Raw genomic sequence first — 24,000 nt, 5'->3', positions numbered from 1 at the left:
AAAAGAGTACGCTGGCTCCCAACCTTGTTATGCACACACACACACACACACACACACACACACACACACACACACACACACACACACACACACACACACACACACACACACACACACACACACACACACACACACACACACACACACACACACACACACACACACACACACACACACAAAATCATCATGCAACCCATACTCTGATATATTTATACAGACATGCAGTCACATCCACACACACTCACCCTAAGGCATACAAACACACATGTGAACACAATCCTGGAACACTCACAACACTGATAGACAGATGCACACACAGAAACAAACACAATGGCACAGGCGTATGCACGCGCACGCACGTACGTACACACACTCGCACACACACACACACGCACACGCACACGCACACGCACACACACACACACAAACTCATATCTGCTTCCTCATCCCCTGGTAGTAGATATCACTCTGTTGTGTGGTGTGTGTGACAGCAGATGCCTATCAGTCCTCTGCTTGTCCTCCCCTCTCTCTTTCCTCTCTCTCTCCTCTCTCTCTCCCCTCTCTCTCTACGTGTGTAAGTGCCTGCTATTCCGCTGCATAAATAAATCAAAGCACAGCCTAATATTGAACGCTCCGGGGAGATTTCCCAAACAGGCAGGAAAAGACACAGTGGGAATGAGGGATAGAGTACGGAGATAGAGGAGAGAGAGAGAGAGAGAGAGAGAGAGAGAGAGAGAGAGAGAGAGAGAGAGAGAGAGAGAGAGAGAGAGAGAGAGAGAGAGAGAGAGAGAAAGAACGAGGGAGAGGTGGAAAGAGTGAATTAGACTGAATGGGAGAGATAAGGTGGAGTAATGGCGAGAGAGAGAGAGAGAGAGAGAGAGAGAGAGAGAGAGAGACAGAGACAGAGACAGAGATAGAGAGAGAGAGAGAGAGAGAGAGAGAGAGAGAGAGAGAGAGAGAGAGAGAGAGAGAGAGACAGGGGTGTCGTTCAGGAGGGTAAACTGTGTGACTGAGGCACCAGGGCCCCATATAGGGGGCCCACACACAGTGTAGATATATGGCTGGGGGGGGGGGGTCCATTGGAGCTGATTGTACATAGGACCTCAAATTTACTGCTACGCCCCTGGAGAGAAAGCATGGAAGTAGAGAGAGAGAGAGAGAGAGAGAGAGAGAGAGAGAGAGAGAGAGGGAGAGAGAGAGAGAGAGAGAGAGAGAGAGAGAGAGAGAGAGAGAGAGAGAGAGAGAAAGAGGGGACAACCATAAACTAGGACAGGACCCATGGCTCCTTTCCATTTTACCTTGGTCCCAAAGCCTTTTCTAACAGAATCTGTATCTAACCTCACGACCACACCAGCAAAAAAAAAAAAAAAAAGACGGTGAAAAAAGAAAAAACACAGAAGGGAAAAAAAACTTTGCCAAGATAACAATGGCTATTCCTCCGTGACCGCCATTGATTTGCCCCTGCGTGCCCTTCCTTTGTGGTGGAGTACTTTGTGTCAGAGGGCAAGAACAACACATGCAAGATGCGCCTCACAAACATGTGATGGCACAGGAAGAATGATGGCTCGTGTCATTCCATTTTGTCAAACATATCAAAGCACAACAAATAACTGCCTATACTCTTACTCAACCAATTGTAGTCCTGATACTAATGGGCACCACCTATTGCCCTCCCAACAATATTGGTAATTTACAACCGCAGCAAGGGCGTAATCTATAACGCTTTAGTGCTTGTGTTAAAGCCTTTTCTTTCCCATGGCTTCGCACAGGAAAAGAAGACAGCCTCATCTGCGAAGACTCAGGATGACACCCGGCACAAATCATTCTCTCCGTGTCACCAGATTTGAGTGTTTCTCCTCCCTGTGATTGAGCTGGCCCAATTTCTCCTTGTTAAATGCTTAATTATGCTCACTTCAAAGACTGCTGCCGTGAGGAGAAAGAGAACGAAAGAGGAACAGACAGACAGAGAGGGAGAGAGAGAGAGAGAGAGAGAGAGAGAGAGAGAGAGAGAGAGAGAGAGAGAGAGAGAGAGAGAGAGAGAATGTCTGTGTCTCTATATGTGTGTGTCTACGTCAGCGTGTGCATGACTGGAAAAAATGAGTGCAGAGGCTTGTATGGGGTCATGAGTGCATTTGTGGGAGTGGGGAAGGGGGACAGACAGAGAAGAAGACCGCACACTGTCCTTGTTGCAGAGAGAGAGAGAGAGAGAGAGAGAGAGAGAGAGAGAGAGAGAGAGAGAGAGAGAGAGAGAGAGAGAGAGAGAGAGAGAGAGAGAGAGAGAGAGAGAGAAACATACCTGGAAACATATGTACATAAGTATGTCACTACCCAATGTACATACTACAGCGTGTGTAAACGTGTAAGCTTACTACTATGAGCTCGTGTGTACTATAAGCAGTCAACCGAATTTCTGAATGAGAAAAGTAGCACACTCACACACATGGTTCGTGTCTGCTTCTCAACTCTGTCTCGCTCTATGTTTCCAACCTCGTGCTCACTGCAGATGCCTGTCTGACTCCCACTGCGTTCGCACAGCTGTTTTACCCGCCTATGCAATCCGACAGCTGTCCCTCATCAATATTAACGGCACTGAGACTCTGGGCATCGGGTTCTGAACCCGGAGACCGGACCCTGTGGGTGCTGTCAGACCCCTGCTGTGGAAGGTGCTTGCATGGGTCAATGCACCCTCGCCAGCCTCTGCCCCATCACTTATTTATGGAACACCTGTTTTGGGTTGGTACACTTTTGTGCACAGGAGTCGGGCTCGGGCCCGAAGTCTTTGGGAGGATGGGACCAGGCTTTAGGCTCGACAGATTGTTTGCCACTCTTGTGTTAAACGCCTTAACACCCCAGTCTGGGGGAAAAAAGGCCATGACTTACTACACTTCATTTTGTAAAGACATTCTGGAATTCATTCCATTCACATTTTCCTTACAAGATTCTTATCAAGCACATGTGTGCGTGTGTATGCGTGTGAGAGAGAGAAGGGAGAAAGGACATCAATGTGTGCTCCATTTGAATTGTAGTGCACATAGGTATGAGCTTATACAGTAGCAAACTAGAAGCTTTCGGAAAAAAAATTGTGAGTTCAAGGGGTCATTTTTCCTTGGTGGATAACCATGTTGCCCTGCATTCATTTGGTTCCCCACCTCTTCTCTTTCAGCACAAGTAGCATTAAGTGTTCAATAAACTGCAACCATATGCACCCATCCCCATCACACATACAGTATGAAGTGCCTCTTAAGTTGTGATAGGCCACCGCTCATCTGTTTAGAAGGTGCAGGATTCAGTAGAAATTTCAGTATAAGAAGAAGACAATCCGCACACTTCAGGTCTATTTTTGTGCAAAGAAGCTTTACTTGACTTGCAAGCTTTCGGTCCTTAGACCTTCATCAGGCAGAGTCCTGATGAAGTGCCTCTTCCCAGCAACTGCATGTGCCCAGGAAACCGTGAGCCGAAGCAGAAATCCTATAATCAAATTAAGGAGCGATGAGACCTGGCAAATTCATCGCCGACATGAATGAATCAAAGTTCAATTACAGTCCGTTTGATTTCTGGTGCGGATTAATTAAATGGCGACTGTCTGAAGGAGTGCGGGGCGCTGAAGGAGCTCGCTGAGTGCTAGCTCAACGGAGTCCTCAGGGCCAAGGCCAGCGGAGTAGAGCAGTGGAGTAGGAGAGGACAGGAGAGTGAAGTGGAGGACGGAGAGAGAGAGAGAGAGAGAGAGAGAGAGAGAGAGAGAGAGAGAGAGAGAGAGAGAGAGAGGACAGGACAGTGAAGTGGACAGAGAGAGAGAGAGAGAGAGAGAGAGAGAGAGAGAGAGAAAGAGAGAGAGAGAGAGATGACAGCAAAGTGAAGTGAAGTGGAGGAGAGAGAGAGAGAGAGAGAGAGAGAGAGAGAGAGAGAGAGAGAGAGAGAGAGAGAGAGAGAGAGAGAGAGATGACAGGAAAGTGAAGTGAAGTGGAGGAGAGAGAGAGAGAGGGAGAAAGAGAGAGAGAGAGAGAGAGAGAGAGAGAGAGAGAGAGAGAGAGAGAGAGAGAGAGAGAGAGAGAGAGAGAGAGAGAGGGAGAGGGAGAGAGAGAGAGTGCGTCTTTGTGTCTGTGGGTAAATGCATGCTCAAGAGAGTCCACGGGGGCCATGGTCGGTCAGCAGTGCATGGGTGAGACAGGCGAGTAAAGCGGAGGAGAGAGAGAGAAAGCATACACTGAAGAGAAATGAGAAGAGGGATAGAGGAAGTGAAGGAGAAAAGGCAAGGAAGAAGAAGAGGAGGAAGGTGAAAGATGAGAAAAAGGTGCAAAAGAGGTTAAGAGGGAAAGAATGTCTCAGGGTCAGAGAGGAGAGGAGATGTGAAGGAGAAAGACGAAGAGTTAGAGGTGGTATAGAAATAGTTGAAAAAAAGGAGAAATAGAAGAGAGATGGAAAGAGACAAAGAGAGAAAAACATGCAAAAGAGAAAGAGTTAAATAGGAAGAAGAAAGGGGAGAGGAGGGTAAAGGAAGAAAAGTAAAGTAGAGTACAGTAGAGTAACTTTATTCTTCCCCCGGGGGGAATTAAGCATACTGAAGAAAAGATACAGAGAAAGAAATAGAATGGTAGGGGATGGGAAATGAGAGAGAAGAGGGAAGACAGAGATGGATGAAAAAGAAAAAGAAGATGTAGTGCTTTCACAAAGCACTACATCCCTGTTGCTTATTTAACCCTTCTGACACTCTCAACACAGCCGAATATACTATCTTTCCCACTTCAGCCTCCTCATGCATCCAGAGGGCATGACTGCTGATCCGCGGGGGTCACGGGTTGTTCATCATACCACTCCTCCTGCCCACGCAAAGCCATCATCTCTTTGTCACCGCGGTGCCAAGCCCACTCGCGGACACCGCGGTGCTCGAGCGACTCAACGCAGTCAGACACTGAGCGATGGGCATCCGAGCAAGAGGAGGAGGCCTGTCTTTATTGCCTTAACACAGCGACAAGGCCTGCACTGGGGGAGAAATAGGGCCCAGGCACTTTTGGCTTAAAGGGGCTGCGCATAATTAGCAGCGCAGAACTGACTCACCGGTGGGACCCGCACCATCATGGGCCCCTATTTTCAGAAATGTAAAAAAATAAATAATAATAATGATTTTTACATGTCTGAAAATAGAGGCCCATGAGGGTGCAGGGGCCCACCGGGAAATGCCAAGCAAGCCAGATGGCAAGTCCAGCCCTGGCGACAACATTGCAATATGAGTGGGAAACCCCATGCTGCCATTCATGCAGTCACCATGGCACTTTGCAACAAACAACAGCAACAACAACAGGCACAAACATTACAAAAAAATACAAAAAAACCTGAAAGGGAACATTAGCCTCAAAAACCCTGGGACTGGGGGTTGCGAGGAAAAACATCTGTTAATCATTTGAACACCCGCGCCTCCTGTTCTCGCTCCCTCGTTCCTGTGCCGCCATTGTGCTCGAAAAATGCCTCTCGTGGAGCACATAATAAAAAGAATGGAGCCGTCAACAGTAATAGATCCCTAAATAGCATTTTCTGCTTTATTAGTCATAGTTAATGGCGTCGAAGGGGGGCTGTGAGTGATGTAAAGCCGCTTTGTTCAGAATCTCTCGCTTATGTTGAATGGGTTTCGATCAAAAAAAGATTCCCCGCCATCGCCGGATGAAAATGTTTTGCTTGGCGGGGCTTACGTACGTTTGAGAGAGGCAGGGTGGTGTGGAGGTGGAGGTGGTGGGGTGGGGGGACTGTACACGGTCTTGTAGAAAAGACTGATGGAGACAGAGTGGGGCGAATGAGTCGAGGCAAATGGCAAGATTCAGAATAAAAGCGCTGTCGCGAAAGAGAGAAAAAAAAGACGAAAAAGTTCCATTTGTTGCAGAATAAAATGTGACCAGTGATATTTCACTATGAGCACGGGAAAGAAAAGCCGAAACCATCCCTATGGCCCACTCCATCTAAAATAATAGGCAATTTAATTAGAAAAGCTAACAGACCTTGAAAATGAATCAGTGCATTTTAAAAAGGAAGAAAAAAATTCTACGCCGCAAATCAGCTGAGTAGAAATTAAAAAGTTTATAGTGTGAAAAAAAAGTACGACACCACCGTGTCATGTACATAAATTTCATTATCTCCACTGAGTCGCAGACAACGAGTGGGGAACAAAAGAAACAGACTTGTTCATCAGTCATCCAGGAGGGTGCAGTCACTGCACACCTGTGGAGAAATAGAGAGACCTGTATCTACAGCCAGGGCCACTGACAGCGTTGGTCGGGCCCGGGACAAAGCCATCTGAAAGGCCCCCCAAACCAATACATAAAATGGAATGAGTACCCAATTCAGGGCCACCTTTCTCCCTGGGCCCGGGACAACATACCCCTTTGTCCCCCATCTGTCGGCTTCCCTGTCTACAGCTGAAGCCCTCTGGTGCAGATGGGCTCACCGGATCCATCCAGCTCACTGGGCTGAAAATGCTCAACTACATCATAACAACATTGCTGAGACATTACAGAGACTTTGTAGTCAACATTCAGATGACAGCAAGTTTATAACAGTATAAAAGGAATCATGAATGGGCTATGGGTCCCTGGGCCCGGAACAACTATCCCCTTTGCCCTCCCCTGTCAGCACCCCTGTGTGTGTGTGTGTGTGTGTGTGTGTGTGTGTGTGTGTGTGTGTGTGTGTGTGTGTGTGCTTGTGTCTGCCTGTGTGCGTGCTTGTGTGTGTGTGTGTGTGTTGGGAGGGAAAAGGAACGGGAACTCACGTTGGATGTCAATGGTGACACTGGTCTCCTTGCCATTGGGGACAGCCTTATTGGAGGCACGACAAATGATCTGCTGTCCCGACTCGATGTTCGAGGGAGAGATGTACAGTGTGCTGATGGTGCTCTCCCGTCGCCCATCCCGGAGGAGAGTCTGCAGAGAGAGAGAGAGAGAGAGAGAGAGAGATGAAGAGAGAGAGAGAGAGAGAGAGAGAGAGAGAGAGAGAGAGAGAGAGAGAGAGAGAGAGAGAGAGAGAGAGAGACAGAGAGAAAGAGAGAGCAAGAGAGAGGGGAACAGAGAGAGAGAGAGAGAGAGAGAGAGAGAGAGAGAGAGAGAGACAGACAGAGAGAGAGAGAGGAGAGAGAGAGAGAGAGAGAGAGAGAGAGAGAGAGAGAGAGAGAGAGAGAGAGAGAGAGAGAGAGAGAGATAGTGAAAGGAGGACAAGTTACCAGGCATGAAGCGTTAAGTATCATTAAAGCAAGAGGCCTTCAGTGACACGACACACAAACACACTTACAGCGAGGCACCGGGGCCTGTGTGTGTATCAAGACGTTGCATTTTTCATACACGCGAGATGCCCAGGAGACCTTGCCCAACAAACAAAAACCCTGCTCCGCTTCTGTCTGTTTTCGCACCGGCTGATTGATCCAAGGAGAAGGACGAGAAAGGGGGGTGGGGGGGAAAAGAAGAGAGACAGCGAGAGCGAGACAGAGGTTGCTTGTTGAGAAACTACTCCCTCTCCAGGGGCGCTGACAGCTTTGGCTGGGCCCAGGACAAAGTCATCTGAAAGGGTCCCCAGCCCAATACATACAATGTAATGAAGACCCAATTATGGGCCCCCTCTCTCCCTGGGCCTGGGACAATGGACCCCTTTGTAACCCCCCCTGTCAGCACCCCTGTTCCTCCCCAATCCTCCTACACCCCACCCGTGCCCTTCCCTTCTGTAAATCTCAGGAGTTGTGCTCTGGTGCGTGGCTTGTCATACACCACCAAGGAAATCAATCTTCTCTGTGTTGTTTTGTTGTTGTTTTTTCTCTTTCTTTCTATTTTTTTTCTTTCGTTCTCTCCCTCCTGTTTTGGGACGCTCATATTTTTTGGGGGGATAGGATAGGGCCGAGACTGGAGGAGAAAGAGGAGTAGGAGTGGGAGAGGAGAGGGGAATAGAGGAGGTGGGCCGCTCATATTTTTGGGGGGATAGGATAGGGCCGAGACTGGAGGAGAAAGACTAGTGGGAGTGTGACAGGAGAGGATAGGAGAATAGAGAACTGGTTAAGTTGCATGGACGGTGTGGGCACCATCTGGAAGCGCTCAGGAGAATCGTGCTGCTGCTCGGCTGCCACGCCAGGACGGTGAGGAAAGATGATGCTAACCACGCCACACCACGCCGCACCACACCACGCCGCACCACATTGCACCTCCTCTTCCCCATCTCCTCTACGGCACCACCACCACTACCGCCGCCACTGCCGCTGACGCTGTGGATGCCTTCAGAACAAACTCACCCAGCAGAACAAATTGGCCAAGCCAGCAGTCTCTTGCTGAGACCAATCACTGAGTCTGGTGAGACAGACAACTACCCCCACCCCCCCTTCGCATTCCACCACACACATACTTCACACACATACTCATAGTCAGAGGCACCCAGCCCCTACCTGCCTCTCTCTGTCTGTCTCTGTCTCTCAGTCGCACAGAAACACACTTACATACGCACGCATGTACACACAAACACAAACACACAGACACAGACACCGCTTTCTCACACCAAAACCACAATTTAGGTACTAGACCGGAGAGGATAAAGGAATATGAAGGAGCGGGTAAATAAATAAATAACAGTAACAAAAACATCCGCCTTGGCTTTGAACCAGGTATCAGGCCTGATGTGTGGCGAACAAGGCCATGCAAACGTATTTGCCTCGATTTATCTTGACAACATTCATATGCTTCTCCTAAAGTCGCATTATGATTCCTGTCCCCAGGGCAAGGAGCGCTGTGCTAGCCCGATGTCCACACAGGCATATTTCAAACACCTTTTTATTCATAGTCTCTTTTATTCCCTTCCTGACACACAGAACCAAAAGTGGACATGGCTTTTCAGACTTAAATAGGGCTTTGCGGCCTATATCTGAGTAAGGTTGGACAAACATGTTTATCAGATGCATTGCACTGACAAGCCTACCAATGAAAGAACCCGACATTTCCTTTGTGACAAAGGCATTGATAGTGCGCTACAGTAGTTATTTAGTCATGCACAACCCTGAATGCTTATTGGACGCATGCATTTTATTTATACAGCCAATAACCTGTGTCCTGATTTGCACTGCTTCTTTGCAACCATTTTCATAGCTCAATGAACATGACAATATCTCACCCAAGAAGCTAAACTACGTTGGTGGTATTTGCAGTGCTTTTCTTCCATGCCTTTCATTGACAGCATGAATCTTATAGCTGTAATTATAGGCCTACCTATTTTCTCATTGGCCTTTATCAAAAGGAAAAAGAAAAAAAGAACTCGGGTAAATGTCCCGAAGGACCCGTCAGAACCACGTACTAATTTGTCAAGCTGTGTGTGTCACTTAAAAGGTTGGTGGTCCACTGGCTTTTTGGATAAAGGCTACTCCATGCTGGTCACCCTCCGCAGGTCTGCGTCCATAACATTTTCGTAACACAGCACAAGCACACACCTGAGCTCTCTCTTTCATCGCGCCACTCAGTTAGGTAGAGGACTTCTAGCTTTGGCCTCCAGCTACATTCAGCAAACTGACGAACAGTGCTGAAATCTTTGACAAACAAACTTGTAACGTCGGTGGGTGCAATACAGTGTTGCCAAAAAAATCAGCCAAAGTTGCTATTGGCTCGCTTAAAAGTCCTACTCGCTAGATCACGTCATGACGTTACATATGACGTCACAGCGTCGCGCACACCACGCTATTCTGTACAAAACATGCCCATATGCCAACATTAATAATACAAATGGGCACTGCAAGCGACTTTTGGAGATCATAGCTAATCTGTAGCCCTGCTTAATCATGGGAAACACTGCTGACGGCAGGCGCATAGTTACAATTATGTTGCAATAGAATGATTTTGTCACTGAAAAGGCATGTTTTTAAAAGTCGCCAGAATCACAAAAAGTCGCTAAATCTAGCGACTTAAAGTCGCTAATTTGGTAACACTGGTGCCATACTCCACAAATTAGGTCGTTAAAAATGGAGGGTGGAAACAATAACTCCCTCTTTTTCATCATATGCATGATGATGACACAGTCAGAGAGAGAGAGTCAGATCGGGACGAAGAGAAGAGGTTGTGCAGAGAGCTTCCTGCACTCACCTCACCTCCAACGCTGAACATATTAGCTGTCAGCTCTGGGATGTGTCAATGTAATATCCCTTCTGACACAATCAGGATTGTTTCTCTCATTTCTCCCGACCTGTCTGAAATCATTAATCTTCAACAAGCCCCTGCAACTGGGAGGAGCGAGCGGGAGGACTCGACACTCACCCGTGTGAGCCCCAAAATAGCTCTGAATTACGAGTGAATAATTCTTCATGTCTTTGGCTAGAGCACGTCAGAAATCTGAATGCCTATTCCTCTTTGTCTGGGTGAGAACTGACAGTTGGAAATATAGGGGGAGAGAAAGATTAACCAAATACACAAGAATCTCTGTTTGTGTTTTTATGCCGAGGTTCATCCTGCCTGTGAGACTTGACATGCACAAATACTGCAATGTATAGCTTGAGGCAACTGGCCGTTAACCATCCATTTTCCAACAGCTATTCAACCATGGCAGTTAAGCTGGAAGTCTGAATAATGACAATTTCCTGTCAGTCATCTCATTGTCAATTACTCTCCTGTCCATGCTATGTGTGTGCTTATGAATAATTTAGTTAATGTCTTTCAATTATTTCTTATTCTTCAGATCTCAGTGTGCTTGTGTATTACACTGATTTTGAGGAGGCCTAAGAACCTAGTAGTACACCGTAGTTGCAAATCAAGCATTTAGGAAAGGAATTAGTTTGTACTAATACCTTCATAAACGATTTACTAGTGCCTTCACGTTATCCCGCCACTACAACTATTTCTTTGGGATCAGCGTTACGTTCAGCCCACTGACTTGTATATTGGTTCAGACTGAAAGTGACAGGTAGCCAAAGTCGTAGAAGACTAGCCATGACTTTGCTGAATTCCCTCATGTCATGATACTATAAGATGTTCAATTTAACTTATCACAGAGCAGCTCTGGGGTACCATCGAAACCATAGTTGCTAACCCAAGTTCCTCCCTGGCTTGTCAACCTGGAATGACAGTTTGTCCATTCCAATTGTTTTTTTGTTGCCCAATCATGTCATTACTCATCAGGGAACCTGACAGGGCAGGTAGTGGGGCAAAGGTTTCAGTTGTCCTAGGCTCAGGGAGAGAGGGGCCCCAGAATTGGGTGTATATTACATTATGGGTGTGGGTGGGGTGCCCTTTCAGATGACTTTGCTTTCTTGCTTTCCTGTTGGTCATTACCAACTAATTTGTCTTTTTTATAATGGTCGCCCAATTCGCTTCACCCCTAGCGACCTTCGCTTTGGCTACAGTTCTCTCCGTAGAAAAAAATAATGACTTCTGTTGCTCTGATTGCCTCGATAGTTTCTGGTCTGTACGTGCCTAAAGTTGCAAATGAATTACTTACCAATAGATTGACTATGAGCACATTAATATGCAAGTGCCAAGGATGTAGAAAAATAATGATGTGCTAAATTGAAAGCTAAAAATAAAGAAAACAGACAAAACGACAGGTGGGGAGATAGACAAAGAGGTTGAAAGACAGTCAAGTAGGAAATCAAATTAATTGGAATGATACTAAAGAAAACATACCCAGAGTAAGGTCATCAGATAAACCCTTTGTACTTTCATTTAATAGGCCTATATCTAAAAACTGAGTACAACGCTTATTGAAATTGTCCATTGCTAACACCAGGAAAATATTGTCATTCAAAGACAATTATTGTATGATTGATTTTTTTGAAAGTTAAAATAAGTCTAGTTAATGTCTAGTTAATAAACGTGTTATTGAATTGTAATAACAAACACACACAAGAAATAAGTAAAATGTCTTGTCATGTCAATGTCATGTTCCAATGTACTTTTACAACACAACACAGGAACTCCCTGCTTGCCTCCTAACATCATAACAGCACTCTATGTTGCAGTAACAGAACAATGGCATTGCATTAGTTCCATTAAAGGGATACTGTGCAGGAAATGGTCAAAATGGGTACTGCAACTATGCTGCTCATCGAAACTGGGCTGCCAATTGCCAAATTTCATCTTTACAATGAAGGTTTTCTAAGTAATAATCACATATTTTCTAGTATGGTCCAAATAAAGTAATTTTAGCAGCTAAAAATGGCTATTTTTGGAAATTCTAAATGGCGGACCATGGAGAAGATCCCCCTTTCCATGTATGAAAAGTGTAATTTTTCCAGTCATAATGCATACTTAGAATTTGACGGTGGTGGTAAGTATTCATGAAAAAGGTAACATTTGTGAATGGGCAGCATGAATTCTGGAAATAAACAACTAAAAATCTCACAGTGTCCCTTTAAAGCCCTTTAATAAGAAGACTATTCAAAGCTTCACGCTATGTTCATCTACTGCTGAATACTCTCATACTGGATAATCTGGTTCTGCGAGTACCAAGTAGCCTCTTACTGCAGATGGGGTCGCCGGCGGGCCTATTCACTATTTGCTCAACTACACCATAACAACATTGCTATGACAGTACCAAGAGCCTTAAGAAACAGATTAAGACATAGCCATTATAATTTTGGTGACAGTAAGGTTATAACATAGGCTCTGCGCTAAGGTGTTAAACTAGCTTTCTTTACCCCTGTGAGACTGGGCGCATCAGGCAGACGAGGCGGTTGCCTAGGCCCTAAGGCGCCAAATGTCTTGGGGGCGCCAGTAACACCCAAAAAACAGCATTAACTTAGAACGTCAAGTGACATAAAAAAGAAACTTTACTTTAACAATGATTATTCATGGGCATTCATTATATGCATGTATCAGATATGCTCAACCAGATGTAGCCTACGACATTATGTTTACAGGTGCCAATTTTTAAATACACAAGAAGTAACGAGGGTGCTTGACTAGGGCACCAAATTGACTAGAACCGGCCCTGCTTAGGGGCATACAGGTAAACGTTGAAACGCGCTGCTAATTTAGCTGGCTATTGATGTGCCCACAGTACGAATGTCACTCACGGTGACATGAAACATAACCATTAAGATAAAGAAGGCACAGATTGCCTAATGCCCATTACGGTTTAATAATTTCTCACAGAATAAGATAAATTAACGTTGATTTAACTCGGACCACATTGATGGGGTCAAAGAGACATCTGTGATTAACCTATCTGATCCTCGCACTTCCATTTCAGATTAATTTCACAATTTCCACTGAACAATTAATTAAAATGACTCCTTAATTCCACAGTCCCCCCTTTCCCACTGGCTCTTTTTCATTTCTGTAGGCAATGAAAGTCTTTCAGGTTAATTTGCATGACATGAAAAGGTACAAGAAAAAAAGAGAGAAAAGTAGTGTAAGACAGTTCTTAACACAGGTGTCAAAAGTAAAAGTAAAAGTACATTTGTGGAGTAATTACAACACTAGCACATGTCATTACACAGCTGTTACACCATTTACTCCATTGTACCTAATGAGATAGACGGACTGTGTTGTTACTGAAAAACACTGAAAACCCAACAAGGACCCACCACAAACTTGATCCAACCAATGCAGAGTTAGCTGATTGTAAGACAAGTACACTGGTCTACTGGTTACTCAGATAACCATAGTTACTTGTGTTGGAAGGAAACTGTGTTTCTTTGTTTTTTACTTTTGCTTTTACTTTTGACACCTCTGGGATTTATATATTTTCTTCTCTAAATTATTATTCTAAAGAAACAGCCATTCAACATTCATATGGTTAACTGTCAGCTGTGCATAACAAATGGATATCTTTTGGAAGAGTTTTCCGAATCAGTAATCTTCGTCATCAATTTTTTTGGGTGCTATTTTCTGCCATTGTCACCGGCTTGATATGACTGTTTAGCAAAACAGGAAGCTCGGCTGAGATGGAGATTTAGAGGGTAGTGGTGGTGGTGGTGGTGGGGGGGGCCGACATAATGAATGTGAGTGACATATAAAAGAGGCAAGACTTTGTATGTTGGAGACAGCTGAGGGGGCTGAGCTGAGAGCGCCGAGATGAAATGTATCTTTTGGGTGGAAACAATGATAAGCAACGTCTCGCTGTAAAGCCAATCAGTTTGCATAATTGAAGAAGCAGCAAGGGCTATTGTGGCGGCCTGCTGGACTTATCGTGTCAGCTCATTTGAAACAAAGGCAATATGGCACCTCAATGGATGGTATTGGGCCCAAGGTGTGGGTGGGGAACCATGGTCGGAAACCGGAGAAGTGTAGATTCATACTCTTTTCTGTACCAGGGTGGTGGTAAACGCTGAACATTATCCATTTAAATAAATCAACGAGGACAACATTATAATTTAAATAGAAGGCATCATCTAAAGTGAAGTGTTTAACAGCGTTCTACGGTTTTTGTTTCCGGGAGGGTCATTTCAGTTCGCTTCCACCCACCCACTCACTCACACACTCACACAAAAAAACTGACACATTACAGTGAGTGGACCCTAAAATGTACGCTAGCTTTTAATGTAATTATACCTGTGCCGAAGAAATCATCACCATCATGCTTCAATGACTACCGTCCTGTAGCACTGACGCCCATAATCATGAAGTGCTTCGAACGGCTAGTCCTGTCACACATCAAAGCCACCCTACCCCCCACCCTAGACCCCTACCAGTTCGCATACCGAGCCAAGCGATCCACGGAGGATGCAATTTGCTCTGCCCTCCATCCAGCCCTCACCCACTTGGACAATAAAGACTCATATGTGAGAATGCTGTTCATTGACTTCAGTTCAGCATTCAATACCATAATACCACAACAACTCATCAGAAAACTGGACAAACTAGGTTTCAGCACCTCCCTCTGCAACTGGCTGCTGGACTTCTGATGCAAAGACCACAAGCAGTACGGGTAGGGAACAACACCTCGAGCACCCTGACCCTGAGCACGGGGGCTCCGCAAGGTTGTGTTCTCAGCCCCCTGCTGTTCACCGCTGCTGACACATGACTGCACAACGACCCACAGCACTAACCATCTAGAAGTTTGCGGATGATACAACACTGGTGGGCCTCATCACCAAGGGCGATGAGACTCACTACAGAGAAGAAGTAGACCTGCTGGCCAGATGGTGCAAAGACAACAACCTCCTGCTGAATGTCAACAAGACCAAGGAGATTGTTGTCAACTTCCAAAGGGTCCATAAAACAACTGCCACCACTGACCATCGACGGCGATGCTGTGGAGAGAGTGAGCAGCACCAAGTTCCTTGGAGTGCACATCAGCGACGACCTCTCTTGGACCACCAACACTACATCACTGGCGAAGAAGGCCCATCAGCGTCTCTACTTCCTGCGCAAACTAAAGAAGGCAAGTGCTACACCATCCATCATGACAACATTCTACAGAGGAACCATAGAGAGCGTCGTGTCCAACTGCATCACAGTGTGGGGAGGAAGCTGCACGGAGAAAAACAGGAAGACACTCCAGCGTGTTGTGAACACAGCGAAGAAGATCATTGGAGTACCACTCCCCTCCTGCAGGACATTTACACCACACGCCTCACCCGGAAAGCACTGATGATCATCAAAGACACAAGCCACCCTGCACACAAACTGTTCAGCCTCCTGCCCTCTGGAAAGAGGTACAGGCGCCTCCGTTCCCGTACCACCCGGCTGGCGAGCAGCACAATGCACCAAGCGATCAAGATGCTGAACACTCAACCCACTCTCTCCCTCCACTGTCAGCCTCTAGCCAGCAAGGCCCCTGACAACCCCCCCCCCCCCCCCCACACTGTCAGCCTCTAGCCAGCAAGGCCACTGACAACCCCCCCCCCATCCCCCACCACCATATCTGCGACTGAACATTCCACCTGCACTACTATATACTTGTGACTGAACTTTCAACCTGCACTAACTCAAAACATGCACACACACACACACACACACACACACACACACACACACACACACACACACACACACACACACACACACACACACACACACACACACACACACACACACACACACACACACACACACACACACACAACACACACAAGCACACTGCACTTTCTGCACTAAACTCAAACATACACACACTGACACACACACACACACACACACACACACACACACACACACACACACACACACACACACACACACACACACACACACACACACGAACACACACACAAGACGCACACCGCACCTTCTACCTGCACTAAACACATACACACACACACACACACACACACACACACACACCACACACACACACACACACACACACACATACACACACACACACACCCACACACACACACACACACACACACACACACTGCTGCTGGTGTACTTGACAGACCTTTTTTATATTTATTTTCTTCAAAATGCTACTATTACCATGTCAGAACGCTATAAAGGACTTTTTTTTTAGGAAAAGCACAAAAACACAACAAATACCTCTTAATGTATGTCCTCTACAAGTCTTCTGTTGTCCAATCTTGCACTTTAAATGTCTGTATGAGCACTGTCTATGTCCATACTGTCTTAAGTCCATGTATAAGTACTGTCTATGTCTATACTGTCTATGTCCTTACCTTAATTAGTCTATGTCTGTATGGGAAAGCAAGAAATGTAATTTCAAATTCTTTGTATGACCAGTGCATGTAAAGAAATTGACAATAAAACCTACTTGACTTGACTTGTAATTACTTCATTTGTGTTACGAGCAGCGGCTCTATAGCGGATAGTCTCAAATCGCCATTTGCACAGAGGCAGACAACAGCTGCCTCCTCCTGACTTCTAACGCTTCCCATTTCGACTTCAGTGCAATCATCTAACCACGCACATGCCCGTGCAGCCGCCCGAGCCCCATCGCTCTAAATACTCCACAATCACTCAAGCATTACTTATGCGCAACTGGCTCGGCTGCTAATTGATCACTTAAAAATATTCTGCCGAATGATAGGAAAAGGAGGACACTGTATTGGTTTAAGAGTCACTTAACAGAAGAATTAAAACATTTCTGCATAGGGCTGGAAGGAAGAAAGGAAGGAAAGGGAAAAATATATTCTATCAGAAGTAAAGATGTCTTCTCTTAGTGGCTTGTTTTTTTTTCCCACAATGATCCACTTGCCGACACGACGGCTCCCATTTGCGTTGATTATCCAGGGCAGGTTAAAGGGATCGAGCGAGGGGAAAAGCCGATTATGCCCTTTTATTTCCTCTCCCCCGTGCCCCTATCATTTAGGCCCAACGATTGTCTGCTAATTGAGCGCATTGCTTTTTAATGGTACGCGAGCAGTGATATGAGGGGCAGCCGGCGCGCTCACTTCATTTGTCAGCACTTCATCTGCGTGTGTGTCCCCCTGGTGCAGGAGTTAGCGGGAAGTCAAACGGTAGTCTAACCTGACTGCACCCTCCACCTAAACCTCTCACGGCCCTCGTCGCCTACGCCTCCAATGACAAACGCTGTTGCTGAGTATTTAAAAGATGTCACAGTGTCATTGGCTGCTGATGTGTTATCATTTTACATAATTTCATTTGCATGACTACAAAATGACATTAGACTTTTAATTGGATCTTTTCTCTCCATTCTTTCCATTTCATCCTCGTCTGAGGGCTATTCTTTGCCATTCATTGTGTTATTGTGCTTGGCTTCGACTTCTCTGTGTTTCTAGGGTTGTAGGTTTTTGTTTTGTCAAAATTGTAGATGAACGGTCTCACAAAAACAAGGCAAGATCCTGTGCTTTTCAAAGGTCCAGGGTTCACTCTACTATCACTTCCCAAGTTATGCTGACATGTTTGGATGGTACAAGACAGATGTGAGGGGAATAGTCAGTGATTGTACTGAAAACGACATGAACACAAGGTTGTTGCTCTGGGATTGTGGCCATGCAGTGCTACTGTCCCTATCTTTCGCTTCTTTTCAGTCAGTGGAGCGAAGACTGTTATCAGAGAGCTAACATTCCCAACGAGACTGGCACTCTCTGCAAACAAACACAGTGTCGGTTTGTGTTAACTAGACTCAATGCATGGCTGCAGTTCAAATCAGCTCTGGCCCTTTTCCCTTCTCAAACCGAGCAGCAAGCAGGTGTGCCAGCATCTCTCGCCATGGCTGGGGAAAAAAAACACTCATCGCACCGCAGAGCAGAGCAGGTGAGGAGCTAGTCAAAACCTCTGGGGGGCCCAGGTGGGGGACTTCTGGAACAGGAATACACACACGCACATGCACACACGCGCGCACACACACACACACACACAGGAGAGAGAGAGCCAGAGGCAGCCGTCTTTGCCTACACAGTAAACATGCACGCGTGTGTGTGTATGTGTGCGTGTGTGTGTGTGTGTGTGTGTGTGTGTGTGTGTGTGTGTGTGTGTGTGTGCGTGTTTGTGTGTGTGTGTGTGTGTGTACTGCGATGGCCGCCTCTGCTTCTCTCTCTCCATCTGGTCATTTGCACTGGCATGCGTTTTTTTGGTGTGCTGGGTGAGGAGGACAAACATATCCTGGTGAAGACCCAGATATCCAGGGACTTGAGTGCGCTCGATAGAGGCTAAATACAGGCGCGAACACTTGCAGATGGTCGGTGTAATCAGCCGCACAGATGGCTAGCGCCTCTCCAGAAGTGGTCATTTTTTAAAACAAACTTTCTCTCTCTTTGTGTGTGTGTGTGTGTGTGTGTGTGTGTGTGTGTGTGTGTGTGTGTGTGTGTGTGTGTGTGTGTGTGTGTGTGTGTGTGTGTGTGTGTGTGTGTGTGTGTGTGTGTGTGTGTGTGTGTGTGTGTTGAATGGTGGGAGTATAGGGCTGGAGGGATGGAGGGGGAAAATTGTTGTACAAGTCAGCCGATTTTCGCAAAGTGATAGGCCATAAATCACCATACCAAGCATTAGTAAACTCTGACATTTTTCATTTGAAAAGGAGCACAAAGGACTGGGGCTACCGAGTAAAAGTTAGCCATGCAAAAATATGCAAATGTCCCAAGCCGACTTAACAATTTGGTTTGTTGACGAGACGTTGCGCAACGTCTTGTCAATGTTGTTTTTGCTGACTTTGTTGTTTTGCTTTTGTCAGGATAGCTTTTGATTTCTTTTTTTAAATAATATTTTTGACATTCAAGAAGTCTTCCAGCCTTGACGCTTGATTTTAAATCTTTTTTCCTTTTGTTTTCTGCACTTCTTAAACTGACATGAAGAGAAAATACTTATGCAGGGTTTAATTTACGTGCATCACACATTGTACTTTTCCTCCTGACCTGACAATGCAGCTGATTCACCCCAGAGACCTCATTGTCAGTGGTGTAGTCTACTTTTTTGTGGTGGGTATACTGTACATTTGAGAATTTTTTGAAGTGGGTATACTGTATATTTTTGTGCTATTCAAAACAATGGATCAATCAATTTTAAGTGGGTATACTGAAATCCCTGAAATCCCGCGTATACCCGCGTTCTACGTAGACTACACCACTGCTCATAGTTAATTAGCAAATTATGTATCCAACAAATATACAAGCCTTGCATCTATCATATCAGTGGTGCCCAATAGTATGATATGATAGATGCATTATAGGCTTCATAAATACATACCCAAATAGCAAAATAAATAAATAAACAAATAGAGAAAGAAAGTAGTAAATAAACAAAATAACACCCTCTGTTCAAATATTTACTTATTTCAGGGGTGCTGTGGCGCAGCGCGTTAACACACCGTACCATATGTGGGTGACCCGGGTTCGAGTTCGGCCTGGGCCGTATCCCAACCCTACCCGTCTCTCTCTCCCACTTAACTTCCTGTCTTCTCTTCAACTGTCCTATCTAAATTAGATATGCACCGAATCCTGATTTTTAGGATCCTGCCGGAAACCGGATCCACTGCTTAAGATCCTGCCGGATCCGGAACCGGATACGGAATCCTACGAAAGGGTTGAAACACATAGCCTACTCGCACACGTGGGCCTTTTTTATTACGTTGGCTCAAACTATTTTTTAGACTCATTGGCTTACTGCCACACTGCCTGCACCGGCCGCTTCCAAAGGGCTTTCACTCCATGCAGCAATTGGGGTTGTGAAAGACTGACCAGCAGACTGATGCACCAGATCCTGATTTTTAGGTAACTGCCGGATACCGGATCCACTGCTTAACATCCTGCCGGATCCTGTGAAAAACCCTATTATCCTGCCGGACACGGAACCGGATCTTGGATCCTGTGCATCTCTAATCTAAATAAAGACTAAAAGCCCCCAAAAACATTAAAAAATATATACTATATATATACTGTATATATATATATATATAATTACACATTTCTGAATAAAGCACTTCACATTTAACGTTAGGCGTACTTTTTAGATTTTCAGCTGCCTCCCCCACATAATGGAAGGGCAGGAGTTCATTCCAAGAAGTTCATTGTGGAGCCGTTTCATTCCGCCATGCGGCATTCATCTATTTTTATTCCTCAAGAGTGCTCACCTTGGAATACATGGCCCCGTTGAGCACCTCTCCATTGCGTATCCAGATGATGGAAGCTGCCGGTTTGGCGTTGTCGGCATGGCAGGTCAGATTGAGGGGGTCCCCGGCGCGCAGGCTCACCACCGGTCCTCCATTGATAACAGGGTCCTCGGGAGGCACTACAAACAAATACACATCATACACACACACGCACACGCACACGCACACGCACACGGAGAGCACAATGCACAATGAATGGAAAATGTAGGCTGTTGAACTGCCTATATGCAGCGTTTATTGGAATACCTGTGAAGACGGGGCCTACTTCATGTTTTATTGAGAGACGGTGAAGGAGTGGGTTGAAGTGTAGCAATATACACTGAAGCTGACTACACACCAGAAATCAAGTGCAGGATAAACATAAGGATGAATGCATGGAGAGCACGTACTTCAAAATACCAGGGAACACTGCAAACCACAATGGATTATTATGAGACCTAGCCCATAGGTATCACAGAGGCGAAATGGTTTTTGAAAGTGCTTTATACGTAGTTCTTTGGGATGGTAAGTTACGATCATGTGTATACCAAAGTATGTGTCTACGTAACAGTGTCGATGTGGTTGAGAAAATGTTTGTGTGTGTGTGCGTGCGCGTGCGTGCGTGTGTGTGTGTGTGTGCGTGCACGTGTTAGTGTGTGTGTGTGCGTGCGTGCGTGCGTGCGTGCGTGTGTGTGTGTATGAGTGCATGTTCTTGCTTGCTTGTACTTTAGAACACATGACTGTGTGATTGTGCTGGAGAATGACAGGGTGGAAGCTATAAGGCAATCTTCTCAGCAGCATCTCAGCACTCAGAGCCACTGACAAGACACAGACAAGAGGAAGGATGAAGACAGAGCAGACGGGCACGGTGCGGTACGGTATACGGCAAGCGAGCGAGCGCAGCGGAATGGAACACACAGGGCCCATACAGAATGGTCCTGATTAGCCCTTTTCAGCCCGGCACTGATATGTAATCCTAGGCCCTGATTGGCCAAATGCCTGTGAATTATTGATTGGCTCCTTGGCTCATCAGAGGGGCATATCTGGGGCGGATGAGAAATCAAAGACGGAAAACAGCTGGCATGCATTCATCCGCATGTCGGATCACGTCGTGTCGTGACGGTGTAGGAGAGAGAGACAGAGAGAGTCATGGCATTAGTGTGTGTGTGTGTGTGTGTGTGTGTGTGTGTGTGTGTGTGTGTGTGTGTGTGTGTGTGTGTGTGTGTGTGTGTGTGTGTGTGTGTGTGTGTGTGTGTGTGTGTGTAGGATATACAGTAACAGAGGAGGAAATGTACTAAGACAGGAGCAGAGATGAGAGGATGAAAGGTGTAAGACGTTGTTGTAACAAGAAAAGTTATACTATGAATGCTGAAGTGGAAGCCTTTGCATCCTTATGGTATTTTACTGTATGAAGCAACATAACATAAGCATTCAAACTTTATCTACATATGATTTTGATATGTCATGAAGCATTTTTCATCATTGTCCTAATCATTTTGCGCTTTATACTTTTTTATATTGTCCACACCAATGCTCAACCGTGTAGTTTAGAGGAAGCATCCAAGGACAGAATTCTTTAGAATGGCACAATTTCAAACACCATGTACTGTACAGAACGATACCAACGATATAGAAAGTCCTCCCTCAGCACTCTCTCTGGTGATATTCTTTTCTTTTCTTTTCTTTTCTTTTCTTTCAGTCTTTCTGCCAGTCCATGAGACCATTTGTTTAAGTGGGCAGCCTGGAGAGTGAGTCTCTCCTCCTGGTAAAAATAGCTCGCAGTGCAGACCATGTTTGACTGGTCACATCATCTATCATCCCAGTGATGAGAGATATGTCACCAATCTGACACTTGGCTCCGAAACACGTTTCAGAATAGACTGGGGCCCCAGGTTTGACTGTCAAAACCATATAGCGTTATGAATGGCATTCAATCCAATTTATGTTTCTGTTCTTGAATTGATAAAAATAGAATTCCTTTCAGTCATGTTGTGACAGGAAAGCAAACCATAGTCCTTCTCTTTTCCCCTCCTATCTGAAGTTGAGGATTTTATCAGCATTGTCAAATCATACTGGCAGTAACATTCAATCCTGGCATATTTTATGCGTAAAATACAATAATATTGCCAATGCAACTCACTCATGCCAATTGGTGATCATGTCTAATAAAGATCAGTGCCATTCATAAAAAAACACACAGAAAATGTCACTGCTGCTGCGTTAGCATTGATCTGGCAAAATACTTTTCGCTCGTAATAATTTATTTAGACCTACTTTTTGACAATAACACTCAAAAAGTGCTGGGATAGGAAAAGCGAAGGGGAAGAAAAGACCAGTGAGATGGGGGAGCTTTTTCATTATACCCCTGCACACATTCCTTTGACAGACGTGATGGAGGAGTGGAGGCTTTCTACAGGGAGGGTTATACATCCTACTGCTCTCATCTGTATCCACACCTCCTCCATACATCCGTTTTCTTCTGGAGAAGCCATTTAGAAAAGACGGCAAACAGTGCCGGTGACAGAGAATGACAGAGGGCTGCCGGAGTGGGAGTGACACGGTGGGCTGGGTGAATCTCTTTTAGAGGCAGGCTGAGGGATGGGGTGTATGGGTGGGGTGGCTGTAGGACGACAAATCCTCTCATTTTTAACTTTTCAGCTTATGCTGTAGGAAAAAAAAGACGGCTGCACTGACAGAAAACTGTGTGTGTGTGTGTGTGTGTGTGTGTGTGTGTGTGTGTGTGTGTGTGTGTGTGTGTGTGTGTGTGTGTGTGTGTGTGTGTGTGTGTGTGTGTGTGTGTGTGTGTGTGTGTGTGTGTGTGTGTGTGCAGTAAGCTCGCAGAGATCTTTTGAAGAAGCGAAAGAAAGGGAAGAAGGCTCAAAAATGAAAAGAAAGACAAAAACAACAATAACAATGCTGAAGTGTACTTATGGCGATGCATTCAAAATAAAAGGGGCCTGGAGGTGGTCATTCCATACAGCACCTCCACACAAAAAAAGAATAACAGTGCTTTCGAAGCAGTAATTCTGAGAGGAAAAAATGTCCCGCTATTAAATTTTTTTCTTCTGGCATAATAAATCAGAAGCTGATAGTGTCTGGCTTTGCCTTTTTCTCACGACTAGAAAGCGCTACTGAGAAAAAGAATGGGGGAGATAGAGGGGGATAACGGAGCTATCTGTTTCATTTAATCCCGCTAAAAATTACATTTGATTAGCCCCTTTTGCTAGAGTTGATTCCATTCTCATTTAATTAACCGTCTGGAACCTGGGCTGCCTCGTTTTTTTTATATCGAGAACAGATTTGAATGGCGAAAACCCCCCACCGACTGCCACCTGTCTGACGGTATTATGTGACAGCTGATAGAATAGACATGTGCATTACAGGGGAAAAGCAAATAGATCTTTTTTTACATCAGGTTAGCAACACTAATGGAGTCCTAATTGAGCAATATTCACTTTTCAGACCCATTTACGGAAAGGCAGACTGAGAGAGCGACCAACACCACCCACCATCACCGTCACAATGCTTTGCCCAGGGGTGACATGGTAGATGGGGTGA

General features: G+C 45.5%; 1 protein-coding gene across 3 annotated transcripts in view; it reads right to left on the bottom strand.

The window, feature by feature from the left end:
* The window catches only part of kirrel3b (kirre like nephrin family adhesion molecule 3b), a 327,097-nt gene that overhangs the window by 53,241 nt on the left and 249,856 nt on the right, over positions 1–24,000 (bottom strand). For all 3 annotated transcript variants that reach the window (XM_063204439.1, XM_063204438.1, XM_063204440.1), the window contains exons 4-5: positions 20,425–20,582; positions 6,755–6,905 (exon numbers count right to left, since the gene is read on the bottom strand). In XM_063204439.1, coding sequence (XP_063060509.1) covers positions 6,755–6,905; positions 20,425–20,582 — 309 coding nt within the window. The remainder of the gene's footprint in view (positions 1–6,754; positions 6,906–20,424; positions 20,583–24,000) is intronic.

This window comes from Engraulis encrasicolus, chromosome 8 (assembly GCF_034702125.1).
Source record: "Engraulis encrasicolus isolate BLACKSEA-1 chromosome 8, IST_EnEncr_1.0, whole genome shotgun sequence".
Taxonomy (NCBI): Eukaryota; Metazoa; Chordata; class Actinopteri; order Clupeiformes; family Engraulidae; genus Engraulis; species Engraulis encrasicolus.
The sequence above is the reverse complement of the archived record's forward strand: the minus strand, read 5'-3'. Positions and strand labels throughout refer to the sequence as shown.